The 23985-nt window shown below is 53.3% G+C and overlaps 2 protein-coding genes across 5 annotated transcripts in view; one reads left to right on the plus strand and one right to left on the minus strand.

Annotated features, from left to right (window-relative positions):
• The window catches only part of CACNA2D4 (calcium voltage-gated channel auxiliary subunit alpha2delta 4), a 120655-nt gene that overhangs the window by 24219 nt on the left and 72451 nt on the right, over window positions 1–23985 (minus strand). The window lies entirely within an intron of this gene.
• Window positions 6254–23140, plus strand: LRTM2 (leucine rich repeat transmembrane protein 2). Of its 4 annotated transcripts, none has more exons than XM_077871644.1 (6): window positions 6254–6807; window positions 13287–13475; window positions 13928–14069; window positions 16958–17548; window positions 20661–21138; window positions 22115–23140. In XM_077871644.1, exons 3-5 carry the CDS (start codon window positions 14003–14005, stop codon window positions 21113–21115), a joined length of 1113 nt encoding a protein of 370 aa, XP_077727770.1. In that variant the 5' UTR covers window positions 6254–6807; window positions 13287–13475; window positions 13928–14002; the 3' UTR covers window positions 21116–21138; window positions 22115–23140. The 4 variants fall into 4 exon arrangements, with proteins under 4 accessions (XP_077727770.1, XP_077727771.1, XP_077727768.1 ...); XM_077871645.1 differs by having other exon boundaries at window positions 20661–21074; XM_077871642.1 differs by having other exon boundaries at window positions 6255–6807; window positions 20661–23140.

Raw genomic sequence — 23985 nt, forward strand, 5'->3', positions numbered from 1 at the left:
GAGCTTTGGTTCTTTAACTTTGGCATATGTTAGAATCATCTGGAAGGGAGTGCCTGGGTGGCTTAGCCTGTTAAGTGCCTTCAGCTCAGGTCATGATCCTGAGGTCCTGGGATGGAGCTCCAAGTGGAGTCAGGCTCTCTCCTCAGTGGGGAGTTTCCTTCTCTCTCTGCCTCTGCCCCTCCCCCTGCTTGTGTGCTCTCTCTCTCTCTCTCTCTCCAATAAATAAATAAAATCTGGGATCCCTGGGTGGCGCAGCGGTTTGGCGCCTGCCTTTGGCCCAGGGCGCGATCCTGGAGACCCGGGATCAAATCCCACGTCGGGCTCCCGGTGCATGGAGCCTGCTTCTCCCTCTGCCTATGTCTCTGCCTCTCTCTCTATCTCTGTGTGACTATCATAAATAAATAAAAATTAAAAATAAATAAATAAATAAATAAAATCTTAAAAAAAAAAAAAAAAGAATCTCTGGAAGGTTTGTCCCTGTCCCAGACAGAGTCTCTTATTATAATGTCTGGGGTGGGGCCTGAGAATTTGTATTTCTAAAGTGCTCCCAGATGGTATTGATGCTCTTGGTCCAGGAACCATGGTTTAGGAACCACTGTTGTACAGCAATGCTGTCTGATTGAACTTTCTGAAGTACTGGGGCTATTCTAGCTCTGCACTGCCTCATACAGTAGCCACGAGTCACATGTGGCTATGGAGTCCTTGAAATGAGGCTGTTATGACTGAGGACCTGAATTTTAGATTTTTTATTTAATTATAATTAATCTAAATTTAAATAGCTACATGTGGCTGGTGGCCACCATATTGGATAATGCAATTCTAGGGGGTCATATGGATTTACAGATGGTGGAACCAGGGCCCTGAGAGGCCCTCACCTCCCTTGGAGTCTCATGGCAGTTCTATGGCTAGAACTATGGCTAGCCTTTTAATTTTTTTTTTTAAGATTTTATTTATTTATTCATGAGAGACGCAGAGAGAGAAGCAGGCTCCATGCAGGGAGCCCAGTGTGGGACGTGGGACTCAATCTTGCGACTCTAGGATCCTGCCCTGGGCCTAAGGCAGGTGCCCAACTGCTGAGCCACCCAGGCATCCCTATGGCTAACCTTCTTGAATAGGTCCCATAATATGGGAAGTTGAGTTCTCTCTGCACTTCTTTGTTGCTTCAAGGTCCAATGGCTGAAAGGAGTGGGTGGGAAGGGCACAGGTACATAGACTTCTTGGTCCTGACCAAAACAAAAGACACATGGACATAGCACATGATCAACACATGAGGCTCATGCTGGAGGGCCCAGTGCTGGTTGTCACATTCCTTTCTCTCTCTCATGGTTCCCTCTAACCCTGCAGGGGGCTCCTCAGTCCCTCCCCCTTATTCTTCCTTTTGAGATCATCCTTGATACTCACTTTAGATAACTGCTACAGGTGAACCTGTAGAAAAAGGCTGAGAAAAAGAAGAGGCATCTTCTACAAATTGTGAGAGAGGAGTCACATTAATGCTTAGAATGATCAAATCTTTGGGATTTAGGAAGGCTGATTTACCTGTCCTTGGCTTCCATGGCCAAAGTGCTTTCAGCCTATTCCTAGAGGAAGACTGACTCTCTACCGGTGTTCAGAGCCAAGGTGCCTAGAATCATGACATTCCTGAGCTCAAAAAAGTCTATGATTCTAACAGAGTCTCAAGATGGTGGGGGTTAGTTTTTCCCTAATGAGACAGGGTTTTGAGGCTCTTGCATAGAAATAGGAGTGGGGAGCAAAGCAGATTCTCTTCCCCTAGGTTCTCTCTGCTGGTGCATAAGCTCCTCTGAGGTCCTTCACCATCCGGGTATCCTTTGCAGAACCTAGGACATTCCAGCTGCTAACTGCATCTCCACACTTGAGTCACCAAGAACTTTTCAAGCTTCACATGTTTGAAACTGAACTCTGGGGACACCTGGGTGGCTCAGCAGTTGAGTGTCTCTGCCTTTGGCTCAGGTCGTGATCCCAGGATCCCAGGATCAAGTCCCACATTGGGCTCCTTGCAGGGACCCTGCTTCTCCCTCTGCCTGTGTTTCTGCCTCTCTCTGTGTCTCTCATGAATAAATAAAATCTTAAAAAAAAAAAAAAAAAACAACACCCAAACTGAACTCTGTATTTCCTCTCCAAAATGTGACCCTTTTTAAGATTTCATCATTTGGGGCATATTCTACTTAATTGTTAATCATTTTTCTTCATCCCACCCAAGTTCTGTAGACCTGATTCCAAAACATCATGCTGGGATGCCTGGGTGGCTCAGCAGTTGAGCATCTGCCTTCAGCTCAGGTCATGATCCCAGGTCCCAGGATCAAGTCCCACATTGCGCTCCCCACAGGGAGGCAGCTTGTCCCTCTGCCTGTGTCTCTGCCTCTTTCTCTCTGTGTCTCTCATGAATAAATAAAATCTTTAAAAACAACAAAAAAACAAAACACCGTGTCTGTCTGCTCCACCCTCCCCTGCTACCACCCTGGGCCAACCCAACATCTCTCATTTGGATTAATGGGCTAGGCCCCTAGGCAGCCTCTCTGGTCTCCAATAACCATGACAGTGATCTTTCTGAAGATCAAATTATGTCACTCCCTTGCTTAAGGCCTTCTAATGCCTTTCCACTGCTCTTGGAACAAAAATCTAAACTCCTCTGTAATATGGCCTCAAAACCCACAGAAGCTGGCCATGCTCTTCTCTCTGATTTCAACCTGAATCATCTTCTCCCTCAAACATGCCAATCTTGCTCCCACCTAGGGCTTCTGCATCAGCTGTCCTTCCTTCCTGGAATGCTCTTTCCTTAGAACTTTACATGGCTGGCTCCTTCTTGTCATCAGATCTCAGCCCAAACATCACCTCCTAGAGAGGCTTTCCCTGACCTCTCCTGATAGAGCAGCCCACCCCTTCACCCTTCATTCTCATTTCATCATTCTTTTTAGTTTCTCAGCAATATGATTTATTTATTTTATTCTCATTTATTGCCTCTCTCAACTTATTGGCCTGTGGGCTAATAGCAGGCAAGGGGGAGTGAATTCTGATCCCTTGTACCTAGCATCGTACCTAACACATTGTGGGGCTCCAAAAATATTTTTTGATTTAAATAAATTAATATTTGTGAATTCCATTGAGTCAGCTACTTGACCGGAAGCAAATTCTCTAAGATCTCTCAGTCTCGTCCCTTACTTTTAGCATTCAGGTCCATGCTGAACTCCTTCCTCCCATAGGGAGCCTTACCTTCTTACAGATCTGGACTTGAGACCCTGAGATGTAGCTGTGCTCCGATTCCCTGAAGGCTTAGGAGGGGACTCACTAAGAAACAGGAATTTCAGGTGAGAGACCAAAATAACTTTCTCGTGGCAGGAAGCACTAGATCCTGACAGCAGGGGTTGGGATGGAATGAGGCAGGTAGTGGGGAGCATGGGAGCGTCTTCAACAATACACTGTCTGTCCTGCCATGCCGAGTGGCTTTCATCATTTCAAATCCTGTTCAACTCCTGCCTTACAACCCAAACTGTACTCTTCCACCCCAGACACTGAGAGAGCCCAGCCATCTCTCCTGGGAGACCTGCCAGGGTGGCCCTAGGGTCCCAGTACTGCTTGCTCAGGTTGTCGGCCCTTGTCAGAACCTCATTGGACCCCCATCTCAGGGGCACTGCCAGGCTGGCCAGCCTCCCTCCCAGGCCCTCCTATCAGGCTGCTGTGTGTAGGAGATAATACCTCATGGTATAATGTTTGCAGACATGCTCAGAACTCATGGTGAAGAGAAATCCAAGCAAAGGGGTGGGGGGAATGTGAGGCCCCTGGCCTTTCTGGGCTGCCTCCTCCAGTGGGTTATTAGGATACCCACCCCCCATGCGTCATTGTTCCTTGTTTCACAGCCTGATCTTGGTCCCCAGGTCCTGCTACAATCTGATAGAGGGGAACAATGATACCCTCTTCCTCCTGCCCCGAGAGTGCCTGTCCCTTTCCCTCCCCTGGGCCTCCTCTTGCCTTTCCTTTCTCCCCTGCCTCTGCACAAAGGTCTTTGCCTCTCCATGATGATCTCGTGCCTTCTTCCAAAGCAGCTTTTCTTTAAGATCTACTTGGCTGTCAGACAACCTAACAAGAGTCTCAATAAGGCCAAAGGCAGCAGATGGCTTATCAAGATGCACCTTTTTGCTCAGAGTGTTGGCTGTCACCTTGGTGCTGCTTTGTCATTACAGACAGCAAAGCAAAACAGCTATGTGCACATGCAAACACATGCCCAGGCAGGGAGAAGGGGTCCCTGTCAGGAGCCACGCTCCCAGGGGTCAGCACCTCTGCATTTTACCCCCTTGCTCTCATATCTACTTTGTCCTTCCCCCTTCTCTGCCCTGATAACTCACCCCAGAGACTGTTTAACTGATCAGGAGCTGGGAGGTTAGGAGGAGCCCATCTTTTATGCTACAAGCTGGGGAGCCAGCAGATGCTCGAGGTCACAGAGTGCCAGTAACAGAAGGGAGACCAAAGATCTCAGTCATTCTACTTCTGCATTCTACAGAGCAGGAAACCTAGGCCCAGGGCTGTCAGGTTCATTAACTAACTAATAGCTAGTTGATGAGCAACAGAGTCTAGACTCACCCTGGGTCCCCTGATGCCTAGGGTTGGGCTCTTCCGTTTTATCCTTCATTCAGCTGACAAGAAGGCACTGGGGCATGGGAGAGGCAGAGTCCCTCTTCTGGAACAGCTCATAGTATATGACAGAAGAGAAACCACATCACAGAAAGCTGCTATACATTTTCTGTGGTAAGAATCACAAGGGTGGGCAACCCGGGTGGCTCAGCAGTTCAGTGCCGCCTTCAGCCCAGGGCCTCATCCTGGGGGCCCGGGATCGAGTCCTGCATTGGGCTCCCTGCATGGAGCCTGGTTCTCCCTCTGCCTGTGTCTCTGCCTCTCTGTCTGTCTGTCTCTCATGAATAAATAAATAAAATCTTTAAAAAAATAAAAGGAAACATCACACTATTAAAAAAAAAAAAAAAAGAATCACAAGGGTGGCCCAAAGAAAGGCTATAGGTTGCAGAAGTTCAAGTCTGTGGACTAGTCAGGGAGACTTCATAAAGAAGGTGACTTTGCAGTTGGGTTTTTAAGAAGGGGAGGCTACCCATGGGGAAGGAGAGTGTTCCAGACTCAGGGAAGGAGCTGGAGAAGCAGAGGTCTGTTTAGAGGTAAGTGGGTGCAGTTAGCTTGAAGGGCAGGATGCATGTGACAGCTGCATAGGTGAGAGGTAGGGAAATCCCAGGAGGTAGAAGAGGCTCTCTTTCTCTCTCTCTCTCTCTCTCTCTCTCTCTCTCTCTCTCTCTCTCCTCCTGGGACAGCAGTCTGAGCCCTGGCTGCTGTGTTGACAGGTGCAGGACTGTCTGTCAGAAGCATCCTGAGTCAAGGGCGTTTTTTGACCTGCTTCTGCTTCCCCCCTACATCCTGAAGGTGAATCCCCTTGAGGGATCCAGCAGGTGGAGTGGAAGAGGGACACTGCGGTACACTGACATACTGCCAACATGCCATGCCATCTCCTTGTCAGGTAGATTTTAAGAGATTCAGAGAAGGGTCAACTTAGGGGTCTGTGCTCCAGGCTGGGACTCCTCCTCTGGCTTGGTCTCTGGCTTCCTTTGCCTTTGGATCAGACACTTGCCATCTCTTGGAATATCAATTTCCCCAACTTCTTTGTCCTGATTGGTTAGTAACGAGACTTCTGAATTCTTGAATGCCAGTCTTTTCCCCTTCCATGCCTACCCCATTTAGATGAGAGCAAGGAGCCTAGAAAAGCCAGGTGTGGCAGAGCGGGGCTGCATTTACCCCTGGCTCTTCCAGAGCTCAACCCTGGGGCCCTGCAGACAATCTGTCAGCTGGCTCCAGCAGGCCCCTAGCTTGCAGCCTGCCTGCCCTGGCATTTCACGGCTCCGGAATCGCCCTGGTCTGGGGTCACTGAGCCTCAGTGACTGTGTGTGACCATATAACACTAGCTCTGTGTGGCTCAGGACCCCTTTCTGGAGGACTGCCAGGTAGATGGGCTGCCCTGTGCACCCCTGCAATTACCCTCTCTGGAATAAATCATCCCAGGACTGGGGAGAGGGTTCAGTTCTTCCTTCTCCACAAGCAGGATGGAGGACACTGCCCTGCGTATCTCTGGCCTAGAGCCGGCTTCCTAGGGGCCTCTGCCTCCTGGATCCTGCCCCTATTTGCCCGAAGGGAAGGGAAGAGAGGGGAGAGACAGGGAGGGGGGCGGCGGTCGCGGCAGGAGGCTTGGGGAGCAGAGGAGGGAAGATGGAGGCACAGCGGAGACCGCTTCCCTCCTCTCCGGCTGCCGGCGATTAAGCCAAAGGGCTCTTCTATTCCTGCGAGACGCTCACACTTCAAGGGGGGGCGCTGCCCTCCGGCCGGGGTGCCCCGGGGCGCGCGCGTGCGCCTGTGCGGGAGCGCCTTCGCCCGTGTGTGCTGCTGTCGCTGTCATCGCAGATGCGCCCCAGCTGTCACTCCGCTGCTCCGGCTCCGCTCGTGCACACGCGCGCTCCTCCTCTCCCCTGCCTTCCCCCTCCGGTCTCCCTCCGTCCCTCCCTCTTCCCTTCTCAGTTTATCGACCCGGCAGCCCCGTCCACCCGGCGGCGGCAGGCGCCCCCCCCCCCCCCCCCGCCGGGCTGCGAGCTGCGCGCCGGGTCCCCGCTCCGGGTGGGCTGGGACTCCGTGCCCACTGCGCCCCGCTCGGCAGTGCTGGCTGCATTGCTCCGGGAATCCTGGGAGGGTCTCATTGGACGGTTTGGAGCTACTGGATTCAAGGAGCCTGTGGTCAGGGGAAGGCAGGTGAGTGCTGTGCGCTGGAGGGAAGGCGCGCAGGCCGCTGGGGTGCGGGGCGGCTGGGCCACAGGGAACGGCCCCAGCTTTGCTGGCTCCCCTGGCCCTGCACGGACAGCTGCTGTTACCTCCTGCCTGGGAGCAGTCGCTGGGCCGGGGAAGTGCTGGGGACTGGACATCTGGGGGGCCCAAAGACACAGGACGCAGGGGTACTCTGACCTCAGAGTGCTGGGTAGGTGAGCTGGGATTCTGCTGGGGAGGGGGAAGCTGGGGAAGGAGAGGGGGGAGCAGAGCAGTGCCAGAGCCAAATGACAGGCCCGGTGGCATAGAAACCAGTCCCCACAGCATAGGGAGTGCCAGCCAAGAGCCCTGTGCCGTCTGCCTGCCCGGCTCAGCATTCATAGCCCAAGGAGCTCGGGTGCTAGGGGAAAGGTGATGCTGGTGACAGGTCTGGTACGGAGGATGGCTTGGTGGTGGGGGGTGGGCAGGCTGGGGGACTGTGCTGAGTGTGGAAATAGACCTTGGGGGCTGGCCCCTTTGCAGGATGCCCTCAGCATGGGATCGCTGGCCTTCAGGCAGCTGTCCTTGGACAAGGGTGCAGAGGAGCTTTTCCCCTGAACTGGACAGGGCCCCACGCAGCTGTGGGAGAAGCCTCCCTGGTGGGGGTGTGGCTGGGAATGGACAGGGAGAAAAGCCTTGCAGCGCTTCCTTGGCAAGCCTGAAGCCCTGCTCCCAGCCCTCCAGGGGCCCAGGGACAGGAGGTGGAAACAGGCTTGTGAGAACTCGCCCAGGGTGTCCACCAGCTGCATCCTGGGCCCTCTGTCTATAAATGGGTTGGGAAGGCCCAACCCTTATGTGGACTCAGCCTAGGGTGAGTGGATGCTGTACAGCCAGGCCATGCCTACCTGGCTTCCTGACCTAGTGGGGCACCAGCATCCTGAGTTGGAGGAGGAAAGAGGCTCTCAGCAGCCCTGGGGCCATTTTGACAATGTAGAGAGGGTGGCCTGGCCAGGGATCCCAAGAGCCCAGCTCAGTTCCAGGGAGCGGGGTGGTGGTGGTGGTGGTGAGGGTGGCACCTGGCTGTCAGGGTGCATTGGACATTGCCTTGGCATGACTCAGATTGACACCCAGAAGCTTAGATAACTAAATCAGCAGGAGGTGGGGGGAGGAGGCTGAGCACGTGAAGGGGGCGGGGGAAGTCCAGCAGGAGGGAAACCCAAAGCAGCTTCCTGCTCTTCCCACCCCACCTCCCCACTGCCATAGTCTCTGGCACTGCCAAAAGAGGGAGCCCAGGAAAGCCAGCCTGGGGGTGGCAGGAGAAAGGGGAGGTTTCTTAAGCAATCGATCTGGTTTCTTGTTTGGCTGGAATCTGTGTTTGGGGCCTGGATGAGCAAACCTTGTTCCCATTTCATAGGCACCAAAGCCAAGGAGGGGCTGTGTGGAGCTGCTTTGGGCAGAATGGGTAGCATGGGAGCTTCCCTTCTTCTACCCCAGATCAGGTTTCTTCTTTCCCCTGCTCCAGACCACGGCCTGAGCCTAGATCCACAGCCTCAGTGAACGTGAGCACACTTAGTTTGTTCCCAATAGCGAGGGGCTCCAGGGAGGAAAGACTCAGGGGGTTCTCCATTCAGATTCCTAGAAGATCTGTTTGGGATCAGGAGTATTCCACAAGGAAACCAGGAGGCAGGCAGCTTGGGGTGAGAATGGGGTATGCGCTTGAAAATGAATCAGGAAGGTTGGCCAGTTCCAAGTAGAGATAGATTTTTTTTTTTTTTTTTTGAGATAGATTTTTTTGTTTTTTAAAAAACCTGCTTCCGTGCTGCCTGGGCAGTGTGTGTTATGGGGGTGACAGGCAGGAAGAGACTGGGAATGTTTCTTGGAAGGGCCCAGATGGCCAGACTGGAGGCAGTAGGCAGGGAGCCCAGCCCTGCAGGGGCCCACCAAACAGGGCTTAGCTTGGGCCACCCTACAGTCCAGGTCCCTCCCCACCCTCTTGGTGGGTCTCATGGGCCCGTGACCTTCACCTGTCTGCAGGTGAAGTGAGTGTGCAGGTGGCCACGAAGGCCCTTCTAGCTTCTAAGTTCTGTGGGTCTTGGATGCTGAGGGTGTGCAGAAGCCCTGTCCTCATCTAGGGACACTTGATCAAAGGGAGGTACTAGTGGGGGTGAATGGCAGTACCAGCATGATGTCCGAGGAGTCAGGAACCCCCAGGCTGAGAGACACAATGGGCATTGAGTGGGTGTGTGGTTTGGACACTTGACCTGGGGAGACGAGCATGACAGAGCATCAGAGGGAGGATGTGGACACCAGGCTGGAGGTAGGTGTGTTGGCGTTTCTAGCTGCGGTCTGAGCCAGTCCACTTGGAGGATTAACCCCTGTCTGTAGGAGAAATTGAAGGGGCAGGAGCACAGAGAGGCCACCACCCCACACTATCCTAACGGGAGCACTCTGTGGGTTTGGGGGCTCCAGGAGGCTCTCCTGGCCCATGGGACTGAGGCGAGGTGCTCTACCAGGGAAGCAGCTCCCAACTCCTGTCTCCAGGGGATGCTGCTGCACCCACTCAGCTTGGCGGGAGCACGTGGAGTCTTCTGCTCTTACTGCTGCCTCCTGTTCCATCACTACCCTCCACCCCCTGGCTTCCCTTGAGCCTACCCTCCTCACCTCAGCACCCCTCACAACCCACCCAGCTGGAAGGGTTTCTAGAAAGCCCCCTCCACTTCCTTTCCTAAGATCTTGGCCACCTGGGGCTTGCCCGCACCGCATCTATGATGTTACTGGAAGGAGGGGCCTGGGAGGGGGACCGGTCTTGTGTCTCAGTCCTGTACTGCACAGCTGGTTTCTTCACCAGCAGGAGGGGCATCAGAAACGCCTGCCTCCTCAGGGCCAGTGAGCCTGGGGATGAGGAGATGCTGCATAACTGGGAAGGACTGTACAAACCAAAGTTTGCCTCCCCCATTTCTGCCTTTCCTTCTTGTACCTGGAACATCCGTGTGTGAGCAGATCAGGAACAGAAGGGACCCAGGAGCCTATAAAGGCAGCTGAGTTAGTAGCTTTGTCACCAGACTGCTCGCACCCAAAGCTGTATTCATTTTTCCGTGGCCTAACCTGAGCCACGTACTTAATTTCCTTTGCCTCAGTTTCCCCCATCTGCAAAGCCTCAGGTGTTCTGAGGATTAGGAACACTGTATGCAGGTGTTTGTGGCTTGGTTATCACCTCTCCCTTTACAGAGGCTTTTTGAAGGAGGTTAATGTCAGCATCCCTCACCCTATGCCCAGGCCACTGCCAATCCTGAGATGGGTCCTGGCAGACTGACCGGCGCAGGCACCCGGGAGGTAGGAGCCAGGGCCTGCTGGGAGGAACGGGATCTGGGCTTGTGCTGCTCAAACTCGAGTACAGGATCTTGTTAAAATTCAGATTCTAGTTGGGTTGGCCTGGGCTGGAGCCCGGGATTCTGCATCTCATAAATTCGTAGGTAATGCCCATGGGCCACAAAGGATTCTCAAGGGTTCTCATGACTGCTTGTGGCTCCTGGACCCCACCCTCCACCCTGGTTCTCTCGGCAAAGCCCAGCAATGGAGGCCTGGAGGCCCTGCTGGGGCCCAGCCCTTCTCTCCGGTGTCTGTGTCCCTGGGACTGGGACAATGAGCCCTGTGAGGATCAGGAGCAGGTCCAGCATCTAGAGCCACAAGGCTGTGGGACACGGAGAACTATCTGGCAGGACCTGCCTACGCTTTTCTTTCCCCCATTCTCCATCCCGGGTGGGGACCTCCCTCTCAGACAGTGCCCATTTATCCCAACACTGGCCAGCACCTGCTACAGCTGCTGCGCGTCTAATGTAGGTCATCCCCTTCCTAATGAGGCTAGATACTTCTGGGGTGGGAAGGGGTCCTTTGGTTGGAGGTGTGCTTGTGGGCAAAGGGCAAGGAGCCAGGAAGTGCTAGACTCTAGCGCTATACCTCCTTAAAGGTTACTCCATGGCACCCAAGGAGGCAGGGTCAGCTCTCCAGGGGGCACAGGCACCCCTGCACCCTCACACCCTCCACCCCACCCATGGACCTGGGAGACTTTGTTTTCATCATATTTCTCCAGAGATACTGAAGTCAGCAATGTCCCATCACCTTGGAGGACGGACGATGCCCATGGGTCTGCCTTGTGGCAAATTGTCTGACTCACTGTGTACAGGTGATAGCACCCAAGGCTGGGGATGGGGTATCAGAACCTGCTTCAGGCCACTGTCTCCACTGATTGGTGCTCTCTGGTCAACTCCTGGGCTCACTACTGGGGTAATGCTGAGGTCCGGGATGGGTGGGTGGGGTAGAAAAGGAGAGCGAGAGCTGGCTTGAGGCAGAGGAGAGAAGGCTCAGGTGGAAACAGAACCTGGGCTTGGGTGAGGGATTCTCTGCCACCTGTCTCCTTGCAAGAAGCTGGAAAGAGTAGGAGCAGAAGCCTGGACTGGGTCTCCAGCACCCCTCTGGGTGTGAGTATAGAAAACATTCTAGGGTAGAGGTTGCTCAGCAGGGTTTTTGTTAGACCTTACTTCTAGGTTGGAGGTGTCCCGGTGCATCTGTCTGCTGGGGGCTTTTGCTGGCTGAGTGTTGGCATCTGAGGAGGAGTGCTGGAGGGCTGCCAGCAAGGCATGTGTGTGTGTGTGTGTGTGTGTGTGTGTGTGTGTGTGCCTAACTGCACAGCTCCCTGTGGGTGTGTGTTTGCACCATGTGCTGTTTTGGGAGCTCCAAGCACGTGTCTGGGAGCCTATGTGCACCCTGCTCTGTGCACACATAAGTGTCTCCCCATAAGGGCTATTGCTGGGTGGCAGTCACCAGGGAGTGGATGAGCAGCCAGACTCAGAAGCCCATGACATGTCTCCAAGCTGGCATGTGACCCTGGGTGACTTGGTCGTCATCTCCATGCCTTGGATGCCCACTAACCTGCCTAATGTCATGTGGTTGCTGTGAGCTCTGGATGTGAGGGTTCTTGCTGGAGTGAGAAATCTCTGAGGGTCAGGGCCTGCAGGACACGGAGAGGGTGGTGCTGCTGGCCATGGTAGAGGCCCATGAGGGCTGTGTGTGTGAGCGTGCCTGGGCAGGGACATCCTGTTGATGGGCCATCTGCTCAGAAATGGAGGAGACCCAAGGGTGAGGTTGGTGGGACCAGGAGGGCGACATCACCTAGAATTGCTGTGAGCTGCTGTCCCCTCCCAGCAGAGGAACTGGGGCTTCCTCACACTTTTCTTGGGCTCAAATCCAAGCTGGGCACATTTGCCTGAGTTATTTCTAAGGTAATGTGTACTAAATATAGTAAATGTTAACTTTCTTCCCTTAATTAAATGGATCCACACAGAGATTCGCCCATGAAATATTACTGTCACCACTTGTAGAGATAAGATAACTGAGGCTCAGAGAGTTTACATGGTTAATGGTCTCACAGCTAGGGAGCCGTGGGACCCGGCCATGAACCAGAAGCCCTGCCTGCCCGGGCTGGAGAGAGAGCAGATGGAGAAGACACCTGAGCTGCTCCAAGCATCTCCTTCACGCCTCAGCCCAGGGCCTGGGGAGGAAGCAGTGTGGGGAACTGGACTGCTCCCCACACCCTGTGTCAGGGCCTAGTTGTGACTTGTCGGCCAGCCCCTGGAGGCCTACATGACTGGACACCCCTCTCCCTGCCCCCTCCCCCAGGGAGGGGGGGAAAGAGAAAGCCAAAGACCACCCCCTCCCCACCCCAGGCTGCCCTTGCCCGGAGCACTGCTCAAGGTCCTGTGGGGGTTGCTGTGTTTTTAGTGGGTTTTGTCACTCAAGGCAGCTAGATTCAAGAGTGGGGGCTGGGAAGCCACTGAGAGACACCAGGAGCTGCAGCGGACCGAAATGCCTGAGGGAAACCGGCTTCAGCTTCACTGGATGCAGAGATTTCAGAGCTGAATGAGTTAGCTTCCCAACAGTCCCCTCCACCTCCTCAGCTGCCTGCTTAACTCTGCCCCTGGCTCCTTGCAAGAGGAGGTGGCAGGGGGAGATGGGAGGTTGCACCCCAGCGATCAGGGTCATGGAGGGATGAACAGGTGACCAGAGGAGCCAGCAGGGAGCAGTGGGCTGATGGGCTGCTGCCCTTTGGGAGTGGGAGGGCTGGGCTGCCGGCAGTCTTCTCTTCCCCTCCTGTCCCCTTCCCCACCTGTCCCCGCCTGTGGCCTGCTACAGGGGCAGCCACCGCAGCCTCCTTTCCCATCCCTCAGATGGGGCTGGGAGAGTGGAGGCTCTGTCCCCTGTCTGAGGGAACTTTGCCATACCAGGAAGCAAATGGGGGCCAGAAGAGGGCCCTCGTCCCTCTCATTAGTCACACAGTTGGGGCAGCGCAGGTCCTGAGACCCTAGACAGGATGACTACCTCCCTTTTGTCATCTGCAAGAGAAACCTGCTTTCTTGCCTCTGCGGACCTGCTCCCAGCCCTCCTTCTGCTCCGAAATCTCATCCTCTGCTTCCTGTCCCTATCTCCTGCAGGAACAGCTGCTGCGGCATGAACTCCCTGAGCTGATGAGTCTTATTATAGACCAGCGGGTGGAAGACAGAGCACCGCACCTCACCTCTCTGGCGAAGGTGGAGGGGAAGCAGGAGCCCATCAGGTGGCAAGAGCCAGGCCTGGGCCTCACACCCGACGCAGAAGCACACTCTGCCTCCTCGGGGGCCATGGTAAGAGCAGCGCTGGGACTGGCAACAGCGTCACTGTGGCCTCGCTCCGCTTGCCTAGTTGATATGTCTCTCCACATCTCCACCTGTGACGTGGGGAGGCCATATCACTCCCGAAACATTTTAGAGATCAACAACACACCAGAGAGGCACCAAGAGAGGTGGGGTGTGTGTGTGGGGGGGTGGCAACGGAGAGGCCACTTTCAGAGTCCCAAGGGCAGAGCTCAGCACCCTGCCCTCCTTGCCACTGGGTCATCCAAGGAAGGGGAAGGTTTCCTGGCTTCTCTGCCCCTCATTCTCCTTCCCCCACCCAGGGAATCATAGCTAAGAAGAACAGGGGAGGGGATGACAAGCAGTGTAAAGAGACACCAAGTCCTCTCCCTAACCCCTGGGCTGGACCAGGGCCTGGAGTGCCTGCTCAGCTCTCTCTCTCTCTCCCTCTCTCTCTCTCTCAGGACTGACAGGTAGCACACACCGAGGGGCTCGTCTATCCCCAGAGGTGCAGGGCCGTAAGAGCTGCGGCATTCACCATGCTGGCCCGGGGCAGTGGCCCCGAGCAGAGGACCAGGCTTGCCCTGCAGTGGAGGCAGATCTCCTGTGAGTATGTAGGGCAGGGGCAGGTGGCAGGGGCTAGCTTGGTGCACAGGGATGCATGCCAGGCTATAGGAAGCTCTGATCTTCCTGGGATGCCCAAGGCCTGGGAAGCCAGTTTTGCCCATGGTACTGGCATCTGTGGCAGCCAAAGAAAGAGTTGCCACTGACAACTTTTGTGGTTAAATTGGGAGCTGGAGGCTGTGACGGGTGGTTCTGTGTCTCCAGGTGGGTCTGCTCTTGTGCCCAGGAAGTCCACCTCCATGCCACTCCCAGCGGTCTGGCTTGTGAGAGCCCTGCTGCCCTGATGGCAAGTCTCCCTCTTGTCTTCCACTGGCTGGGTGAATCTGGAGACTTCTGTCTCAGTCTTCCTGACTCTGAAATGGAGGGAACTAGAGAGCTCTTGGATTGTGGTGTTGGGAGGACCCTAGGGGTTAGATCCCAGCCCTCCTTCTGCATATGGGGAAATTGAAACCTCCATTTCCCATGAGAAAGCCTTGTAAGTTGTAAGGCTGAAAGAAGCCCTGAGAATTTTCTTCATATGAGGGAAAGGGCCCAGGTCAGTGAGGACTGGTTTGCCCAAGGCTCCATGGTAAGAGGTAAGAAATGGTCCTGAGGGACATTATTCTACCTGACTTCTCCCCTCATATGCTTGGCCCCACGACATAAGCAGCCTGAATTATTCACCACGTGAGAGTGGCTGATCCCCAAGCCACTCAGATCCCATTTCAACCTCATTCTAGAATCACTCAACACCTCGCAATACAGGATTATGTTTTCGTGTCAGCAGAGCTTTTATGTCACCCTGAATTTCTCAGGGGTCAGGGGGATAGTGGCTTCTAGTTATGTTGATCCTTGTGTGAGGGAAGCTGGATAGAATGAATTTTTGTCTGGAGAAAGTGAAGTCTGAGGAATGTTTATTTTCAGATGGCATGGTTGGGGGTAGAGTGGGGCAGGCTGACCTGGTAGCAGAAGGGTTTGGAGGGGTAAGAGCCATGGCCATGACTGTGCTTGTTCCTCTTGAGATGAGGAGGCTCAGGTGTCAGCCTTGCAGACTGCCTCTTGGCTGTCACTGACCCTGCAAGTGGGAGGAGGCAGTCCCATACTGTCCCTTCAAGTTCTGTTCTTAGGGACACCAGACAACCAGACATTACCAGACAAAGACTCAAGACCATCCTATTCAGGCACTCAAGCTGGGGTGGCTGCTGCCTCTCTGAGTGGGGTCACCTGGCCCATGAACTGGGTCCGAACTTCTCCATCACTTCCCTGGCTAGTCTTTCCTCTGGGCCTCTCTTTCCAAAAGAAAATGTCCACACTGCTGCTTCCTTCTCCTCTGCACCCCTGCCCCCAACTTGGAGCTATACTAGGCTGAGACATGCCACATGCAGAAGAGAGAGAGCACAAAAGGGCACTCCCACCCTTGCCCCTACAACCTCCCATGTGCTGACAGCTCTGCACTGATCCCACATCCAAGAGGGAGCCAGTAATTTGCCAGACGGGGTGCTGACTTGGTGAAGCTGAACTATTTTGAGCGCATCCCTTTTTTCTTTCACAGTGAGCAAACTTCCATGGTACTCAGGAAGACACCTGAGAGGAGTTCTGCAGTACTCTAAGAAAGGGCTGCTGGGCACTGAAATGAGCTGCCCTGTTATAATTTTTGTTTAATTTTTATTTATTTATGATAGTCACAGAGAGAGAGAGAGAGGCGCAGAGACACAGGCAGAGGGAGAAGCAGGCTTCATGCACCGGGAGCCCGATGTGGGATTCGATCCCGGGTCTCCAGGATCGCGCCCTGGGCCAAAGGCAGGCGCCAAACCGCTGCGCCACCCAGGGATCCCTGCCCTGTTATAATTATTCTCTGTGGGTCCCCAGCCCTTCCCAGGCCAGACTTTGAGGTTGCTTGTTCAGAGGGGTTCTGGAAAAAACATGGGACTACAAAAGGAACCCTATTAATAGGTCCAGCCTGCAGAAATGCTATCCTGCAGCCCTTAGAAACAGGAGCCAAACTTAAGTGCATGGCTGGTTTTAGGATGGAATAAATATGAACCTTCTCCTGGAACCTGTGATCTGCAGTGGCTTGTGCCCAAGTGTGCTTCAGCATGGAAGTGGATTTGTGCATCATATCCTCATATTTCCTCAGTGGTCTTTGGAGCGGGACCCTAGAGGGGCCCAGGCTCCTGGTCTCCATGCTAAGTTACCACCTGCACCCCTCTCCCCCTTGGATGTGGGATTTGTGCAGATCTGACTGCACATGGGAGGTGGGACAGGGCAGGGGCAAGAGTGCCCCTTGGTGTTTTCTCTCTTCCACATGTGGTGTGTCTTAGCCTAGGGCAGCTCCAAGTTGGAGGTGGAGGTGCAGAGGGGAGGGGAGCAGCAATATAGTCATTTTCTTTTGGAAAGAGAACCTTTCTCTGTGACACTGGGAGAGGAACAAGGGAGCAAGTTTCTTTGACACCCTTACATCCTTTGTTTTGTCAACATCTATGGTACCAGTGGGGCCCAAGCTCCCAAGGAGATCAACCATGGGAGGCCCCATGAGCCGGGGCACCTTTGTGGAACAGTATGTTCGTCCTCTGGACTCCAGCCTGCCATTCTGCAGGATTGTACTCCACTAAAGTGATTTCTTTGCCAGAAAGCTTTGCTGTGAGGCAAGAAGCCCTGCTGACACCGTGTGATGTCCAATAATATAGATGTGCTTTGGGTTTGTTAATTATCTTTTTATGTGGTCGGTAAAGGTTTCTGCTATTGATTGTGGCTTGGGCTAAAGCAGATAAAGTCAAGAAGCCATTATGATACAAATTAGAAAGGAGGGAATGGAATGGAAGCAGGAGGTGGTACACCCCCCCCCCGCCCCCGTTGCTTTCTTCCCACCCATCTGTCCCCCTCCCTTCCAGGGATTGCCTGCTGGATCACCCTGTATGCTGTGGAGGCCCTCCCTGCCTGCCCCTTCTCCTGTAAGTGTGACAGCCGCAGCCTGGAGGTGGATTGCAGTGGCCTAGGCCTCACCATGGTGCCCCCAGACTTGCCTGCTGCCACCCGAACCCTCTTACTCTTGAACAATAAGCTGAGTGCCCTGCCAAGCTGGGCCTTTGCCAATCTGTCCAGCCTCCAGCGGCTGGACCTATCTAACAACTTCCTGGACCAGCTGCCCCGGTCCATTTTCGGGGACCTGACGAATCTTACCGAGCTGCAGCTGCGCAATAACAGCATCAGGACCCTGGACAGGGACCTGCTGCAGCACTCGCCCCAGCTCCGCCACCTGGACCTGTCCATCAACGGCCTGGCCCAGCTGCCCCCTGGCCTTTTCGATGGACTCCCAGCTCTGCGCTCTCTGTCACTTCGCTCCAACCGTCTGCAGAACCTGGACCGGCTGACGTTTGAACCCCTAGCAAGCCTGCAGCTGCTGCAGGTTGGGGACAACCCATGGGAGTGTGACTGTAACCTGCGTGACTTCAAGCACTGGATGGAATGGTTCTCCTACCGAGGTGAGCACAGCTAGTCCTACCTGGGTGTGAGGAATGGGAGAATCACCCCTGGCCCAACACGTTTCCTGGAGGCTGGGCGCTGACTCAGGGCCAAGGTCCAGGGTGAAGGGGGTGGCCCTGCCTCTCCACCAGCTCTGGGCTAGAGGGTTCTCAGCCTGGGCTCCAAACCACCAGCAGGGGAGAGAGGCTGGTGCCACTTTCAGTCCTCCTCCATGGCTCCAAGCTCCTCTCTGTGTGCTCTTCCCAGCTCCCAGCCTCTCTTCTTCTTTTTCTTTCAGACTGACTCACTGTAACTTGATCTCACTTCTGTAGGTATCATGGGGCAACTTTAACTTTTTCTTTGCATCCCACTAGGTAAGCCTTTGGGCTTCCCTGGCATGGTAGGAGGAAGAAAAACCTACTTTGCTCTTCAGAATAATACAACAATTTCTTAAATATCCACAGTTTTTGGAGGGTGGAATATAATTTAAATCCACAGATAAAAACCAAATTTTCATTTTGATGATGATCTCAACTCTCATTCTCAACAAATTTTATATTCAAAGCTTTTAATAATAAGCCAAGTGGCTTTAATTTTACTCTTTCCCTTCCCAGATTTGTCAATCTGGGAATGTTCTAGAATAATCCATAAAATGATTAAATGGAATGAAAAGGAGGGCAAGAAAGTGAGGGTAGTGATTAAAAGTACCAGAATGGGTTTGAGTTGTAGCTCTTTCACTTACCAGCTGTGTGATCCTGAGAAACCTCTCTGTGGCAGTGTCCTTATTTGCAAAATGGGCAAATAACAGCTATCTGCTAGAGTCATTGTAAGGATTAAATAGTAATGCATGTGGGCACTTCGGGGGCTCTGTCAGTTAAGGGTCTGCCTTTGGCTCAGGTCATGATCCCAGGTTCCTGAGATAGAGAGCCTGCATCATCACATTGAGCTTCCTGTTCAGTGAGGAGCCTGCTTTTCTCTCTGCCCTCTCCCCCCACTTGTGCTCTCTCTCTCTCTCTCTCTCAAATAAATAAAATAAAATAAATAGTAATGCATATAAAGTCCTGAAAAGTACTTAGCATAAAGCAAGTCCTCCATAAAATGTACTCGTTTATTTGTCCATTTGCTAATGGTAGTCATAATATTAAATAGACTTAAGAAGACATAATTTGGTGCCCAGCACAAAGGAGATGCTCCATGAGCATTTGCTGAATGAATGAACCAATGTGAAAAGAATGCCAATCCTCTTCAGCTTACTCCTTTCGTTTCATATCCAGTCACAATCTCAATTATTGGCATGATATTCTCATGTATAAAGTGCCATAGATGTTTATCATTATGATAATTTCTCCCATTTTTGTGAGTTGGGAAATAACGAGTAATACTTATATAGTTTCTAGATTATAAATATCTTTTCATGTACATTATCAATTTTAATCCCTATGAAGCAGGTAATTGAGTTAGCCATTCTTATGTTATGGTCAAGAAAACCAAGACTCACATGCAATTAAATAAGTTAAATAATTCACATAAGATGACGTGGCTAGGATTCAACCTTAGGTCTTTGAGCAGGAAGATGAGGTTGCCCCTATCTCAACACCCCGCCCCTACCTGTACAAAGGTGGCCCTTGGAAACACTGTGGTGGATGTAAGACTTGCCTTTGGGACACCCAGGCAGTCAGTGGCACAAGGGAGCTAGAGGCCAAGTGTCTTCAGCCCCATGTGTTATCCCTAGGCAACATCCTTGTCCTTTCATATAGTTATCAGGAACTAAGTTCTCAGCACAAAAGGGCATAGAATGGGAATGCATATTTTTGGAACTTTTTTTTTTTAGGATTTTATGTATTTATTCGTGAGAAACAGAGAGAGAGGCAAAGACACAGGCAGAGGGAGAAGCAGGCCCCCTGTGGGGAGCCTGATGTGGGACTCGATCCCAGGACCTTGGGACCACAATCCAAGCCGAAGGCAGACGCTCACTCAGCCACCCAGGTGCCCCTGGAACTTTTCAATAGTACAGTTGTTTTCAACCTTGCACTTCTTAAAAAAAAATCCTGGGATGTTTTCATCAACATCTCAAGAAAAGAATATCTGTTGTATGAGGAGACTTGCAACAGCTGCTCTGGGAGAAGGAACAGGCAATGAAGGAATGGCAGGAGCCTGTTCAGCAGGAGCCATTTGGGAAGGGATCTCTTGCCTGCATCTAGATTTCACTGGAAGCTGATAGAGGGACAAAATCTGACTTCGACTTCCTACAGAATTTTCCATAGCAACCTTCTCTCTGGCCCTACCTGTGTTCTACATCTGCATCCTCTCATGACTTCACTATAGTTTGACTTCACCGTGGTCCAGCCTCACCATTGTCATGATGAGCCTGTGCACCTACTGCTGCCCATATCCCCTCATTAGCATAGGCACCCTCTCCTTTGCCCTCATGGGTCTCAGGATACCCTCCCAGGGTGCCACTGTACTCAGAGATGCTGTGGTCAGGGGTGCTGATGGGCTATTGTATTGCTCTTGGGGAGGAAAGGGAAAACATTCTCACCCGACCTTTTTACTCCCCACTCTTGGGCAACTAGAAGGTTCCATGTGGAAGAGTGGTGGCTGTGGCAGTGGCTTTTGACTTGTCCTTTTTTTGAGAGGGAGGAACTCTGTAAGGATAAGATACAGTGGAGAACAGTGTTCTGGGCTTACACGTGGCCGTGAGCAGGAGTGGAGAGAGGAGCAGAACCACAGCCTGAGCGGGGCTCCTGGCTCTCTGTGCATGGCCAAGTCTCCCTTGGGTACCTCCTCAGGTTAGCACTGCTGTACTCTTGTGGGTCAGTTTGACTCTGGGGAGAGCAGGCTTGACAGAGATGGTTGTGTTTTTCTCTAAAATGGAAATAATGGCAATATCCATCTTCTATGGCTTCTGTGCAGATTAATGACATGATATATGTACCTCACCTATCATGGTCCTTGGCTTAATAAATGCTAGCTGTTTTTCTCCCTTCCTGTCCTATTGATGGGATTCCAGGACTGATTTCATTCCCCATAGAAACTAGACCTTCGGGGACTCTGTTTTGGGGACTTGGGGATGGGGAGAGGGAGTCCAGGTCAGCCTGGTCAGCTCCTCCTTTTTTTCTCCCCTGGATGCAGGGGGGCGCCTGGACCAGCTTGCCTGCACCCTACCCAAGGAGCTGAGGGGGAAGGACATGCGTGTGGTCCCCATGGAGATGTTCAACTACTGCTCCCAGTTGGAGGACGAGAATAGCTCAGCTGGGCTGGATATTCCTGGGCCACCCTGCACCAAAGCCAGCCCTGAACCCGCTAAGCCCAAGCCAGGGGCTGAGCCCGAGCCCGAGCCCAGCACAGCCTGCCCCCAGAAGCAGAGGTATCGGCCGGTGAGCGTGCGGCGGGCCATTGGCACAGTGATCATCGCGGGGGTTGTGTGTGGCATTGTCTGCATCATGATGGTGGTGGCTGCTGCCTACGGCTGCATCTATGCCTCCCTCATGGCCAAGTACCACCGGGAGCTCAAGAAGCGGCAGCCCCTAATGGGGGACCCGGAGGGTGAGCATGAAGACCAGAAGCAGATCTCTTCTGTGGCATGAGAGCCCAGCCCCACTTGGCCTAGGTAGGACGGGCAGGGAGAACTCGCTGGGGATCGCTTCAGTAAGGGCTGGCCCTTCCCTCCACCACAGTCCCCTCTTCCACCTTCCTCCCCAGCCCTCCAGCAAACAAGCCACAGTGCAGCCATCGCCAAGAACTTCCAAGTCTCTGTGGGAGATGCCCTTGTGCTAAAGGCTCCTGCTCATGCCTCTCTCTGGGCCACCAAGTCTCTGGAACACCTGAGGGATCTCCCTAAGCTTCTGGCCATAGGGAAGAAAGGATATGTATGCAAGTAGAGGCTTCTGGATTCAGTGTTCCCCTGTTGTCCTTCCTGCCCTAGGTGTAGTCACAGCTGGGTAACTCTCCCTACCTCCTGCTCATAGCGCCTCATTGGTACATAGGTGTGGGGAGGAAGAAATCTGGGGGCCAGGGCTCAATTTCCGTGACCTTCTTCTAAGCCAGGAAGATGCTCTCAGCTGCCCTTCAGTGTCAGATTCGGGTCCAGCCTTCAACTGCTAGTACTAACGTACAATCACACCAACCCTGGCATCTGGATCCAGCACTTAGGAACACAATTATAATACACTCCTTCTGTAGGAGCCAGCCAGGCCCTCTACCTGCCACAGGCCACACCAACCACACTGCGCCTGGCTTCACTCATTCACTCTCACACAGACTCAGCATCACCAGCGCAATTACATCGATTGGAAATCTCTATCTGTCTGTCTGTCTGTCTCTCTCACACACACAATCACATGGAGACAGAGGTCATGAGAACTTGGGGAGTGGAGACGTGTTTCCCCCTTGGGTCTCTGACCCTCAGGCCACAGAACCTTTTGCTTGCTTACTACAATCTTCTCAAGTCAACAGGGGGGTGAAGCCCACACCGACAACACAAGGATTCCTTTGTGATCCTCTGAAGTGGGCCAAAGTGGTGCTGCTGGATGAGACTGCCTGTCACCATGGTAACCCTCTCACACCTCTCCTGCTGGGTTTTCCAGGGACACCAGCCCAGAGGCCTTGAAGCAGCATGTGTGGATGGCAGCCTCCAGAGAGCCCAGGCACATACCACTGGGCGTTTCTTCAGCACTAAGGACATCACCACTGCCAGGCCCCATGGGGACACCCACCAATTCCACTCCTATAGCCTGCAGCCCAAGAACCATTGCTCTGTACCCTTCCCCCTCCCATCTCCCCATCTTCAGCAGCTCTAGGCCTGGGACACCGGGGTGGGTCCTGGATCATGATGGTGGGATCTCAAGGAAGCTTACTGCCTGCCAACAGACCGCAAGCAGACCCCAGGAGCAGGGCAAGGGCTGCATGTTCTGCCCAGAGGCTTCAGGGGGTGGGGTTTTGTGCACTTAGGGGGCTTCCTGGAGTTTTTAATTGCACCTGGACTGGGCTCCAAACCAGAGTATGGGCCAGGGTCCTGTTTGTTACCAGCCTACACCATAGGGGTGGCAGGTGAGAAGTTGGCTGTGTGGAGATTTGGGGGTCACTAGTCCCCTTTTATAGGTCGGCCCCCTACAGAGGGAGTTCTGGGTTTCCCTCTGTTGGATACCAGTTTTCCCATGGCTTATCAAGAGTCAGGAGGCATCAGGCTGGTTTCTGGTCTTGCTGGTGGCCCAGGAAGAGGCCTCCAGAACATAAAGGCCAAAGGTCTGAGGAAGGACAGGGCAGGACAGGGCGGCCCACCTTGCCGTGCACCCCCCAATTCTTCCACCTCATGGAGGATCATGGTAGGTGAAGGGGGCAGGCTTGGGGGGGCAGGTAATGCCTCTGAAAAAGGCCAGCCGAGGCCTCAGTGCAGCTGCTGAACATGCCTCCCCGAGTCTGGGGGCATAGTCTTCCTTCTTTTGGCTTTCTAGTTGATACCTGATCTAGGAGTTTTCTAAAGGAAAAGGAGGGGAGGGGTGGGTGTGGTCAATGGTGGTATCTTCAGCCTGAGACAGAAGATTTTTAAAGGCAAAATTATATTTCTGGTTTGTTGTTTCAGAAGAACAATAAAGACTGTATTTTCCTATGTACCTTCTGGTTTCCTTGGGTGGGGAGGGCCTGTGGGTGCTGGCACAGTGGCTTCCTGCCCTCTTCCCTCCCTAGGCAGCTGCATGGAGTGCTACAGGATGTCACTACAATGTCCAGAGTCCCCCAGACAGATAGAAAACTCTTGCCTGAGGCCTCGCCTTGGGGCGGTCCCGGGAGAGATGTGGAGGGCTGGATTAGAACGGGGTCTGTAGCTGAGTGCAGCAGTTACCCATCGGCTGGGCTGGCCCCACAGTATGAATTCTTGACCTCGGGCTGGTTTCACTGTGCAGTACCCAGATATGAAGGCGAACTGGAGACCTGTTCCTGCCCTATGCCCTCTGTGTGCTCATCTGCCCTGGCAGTCAAGGACAGATGAGCCAATGTGGTAGGAAGGCGTGCATTTGCCCAAAGGACCCCGTTGTGTAGGAGAAGGTGGGGGGAGGGCTCCCTAGGAGCTGCTGATTACATTTTATCAGCCTTGGTGAAATTCAGGGTGTTGTTGACATGAAGGAAGAACCCTATTTAACTTATTATCTTCTTGCACCTTCAGGCCTGACGTTAGGACTAGGATGATGACACTGTCCACTTTCAAGTATGATCCATCCAGGGCTCTGCAGGTGGGGAATCAGAATTATGACCTCGAGGGCCGGAACTGGGGAGACCAGGAGAGGCCTCTGGGGTTGCTGGTCTACCCCAAGCTGGAGTGACTCATCTCCGGGGCTAGGCTAGCCTCTGGCTGACTGAACCTGGGCTATATGGTTCATTAGTCTTCAGAGACCAAGACAGAATTTTCTCCTTCCTAGCAGCTCTTCTTCAGATGATAGCCCAGTGAGCCAGGAGCAAGCCC

This window comes from Canis aureus, chromosome 25 (assembly GCF_053574225.1).
Source record: "Canis aureus isolate CA01 chromosome 25, VMU_Caureus_v.1.0, whole genome shotgun sequence".
NCBI classification, from domain to species: domain Eukaryota; kingdom Metazoa; phylum Chordata; class Mammalia; order Carnivora; family Canidae; genus Canis; species Canis aureus.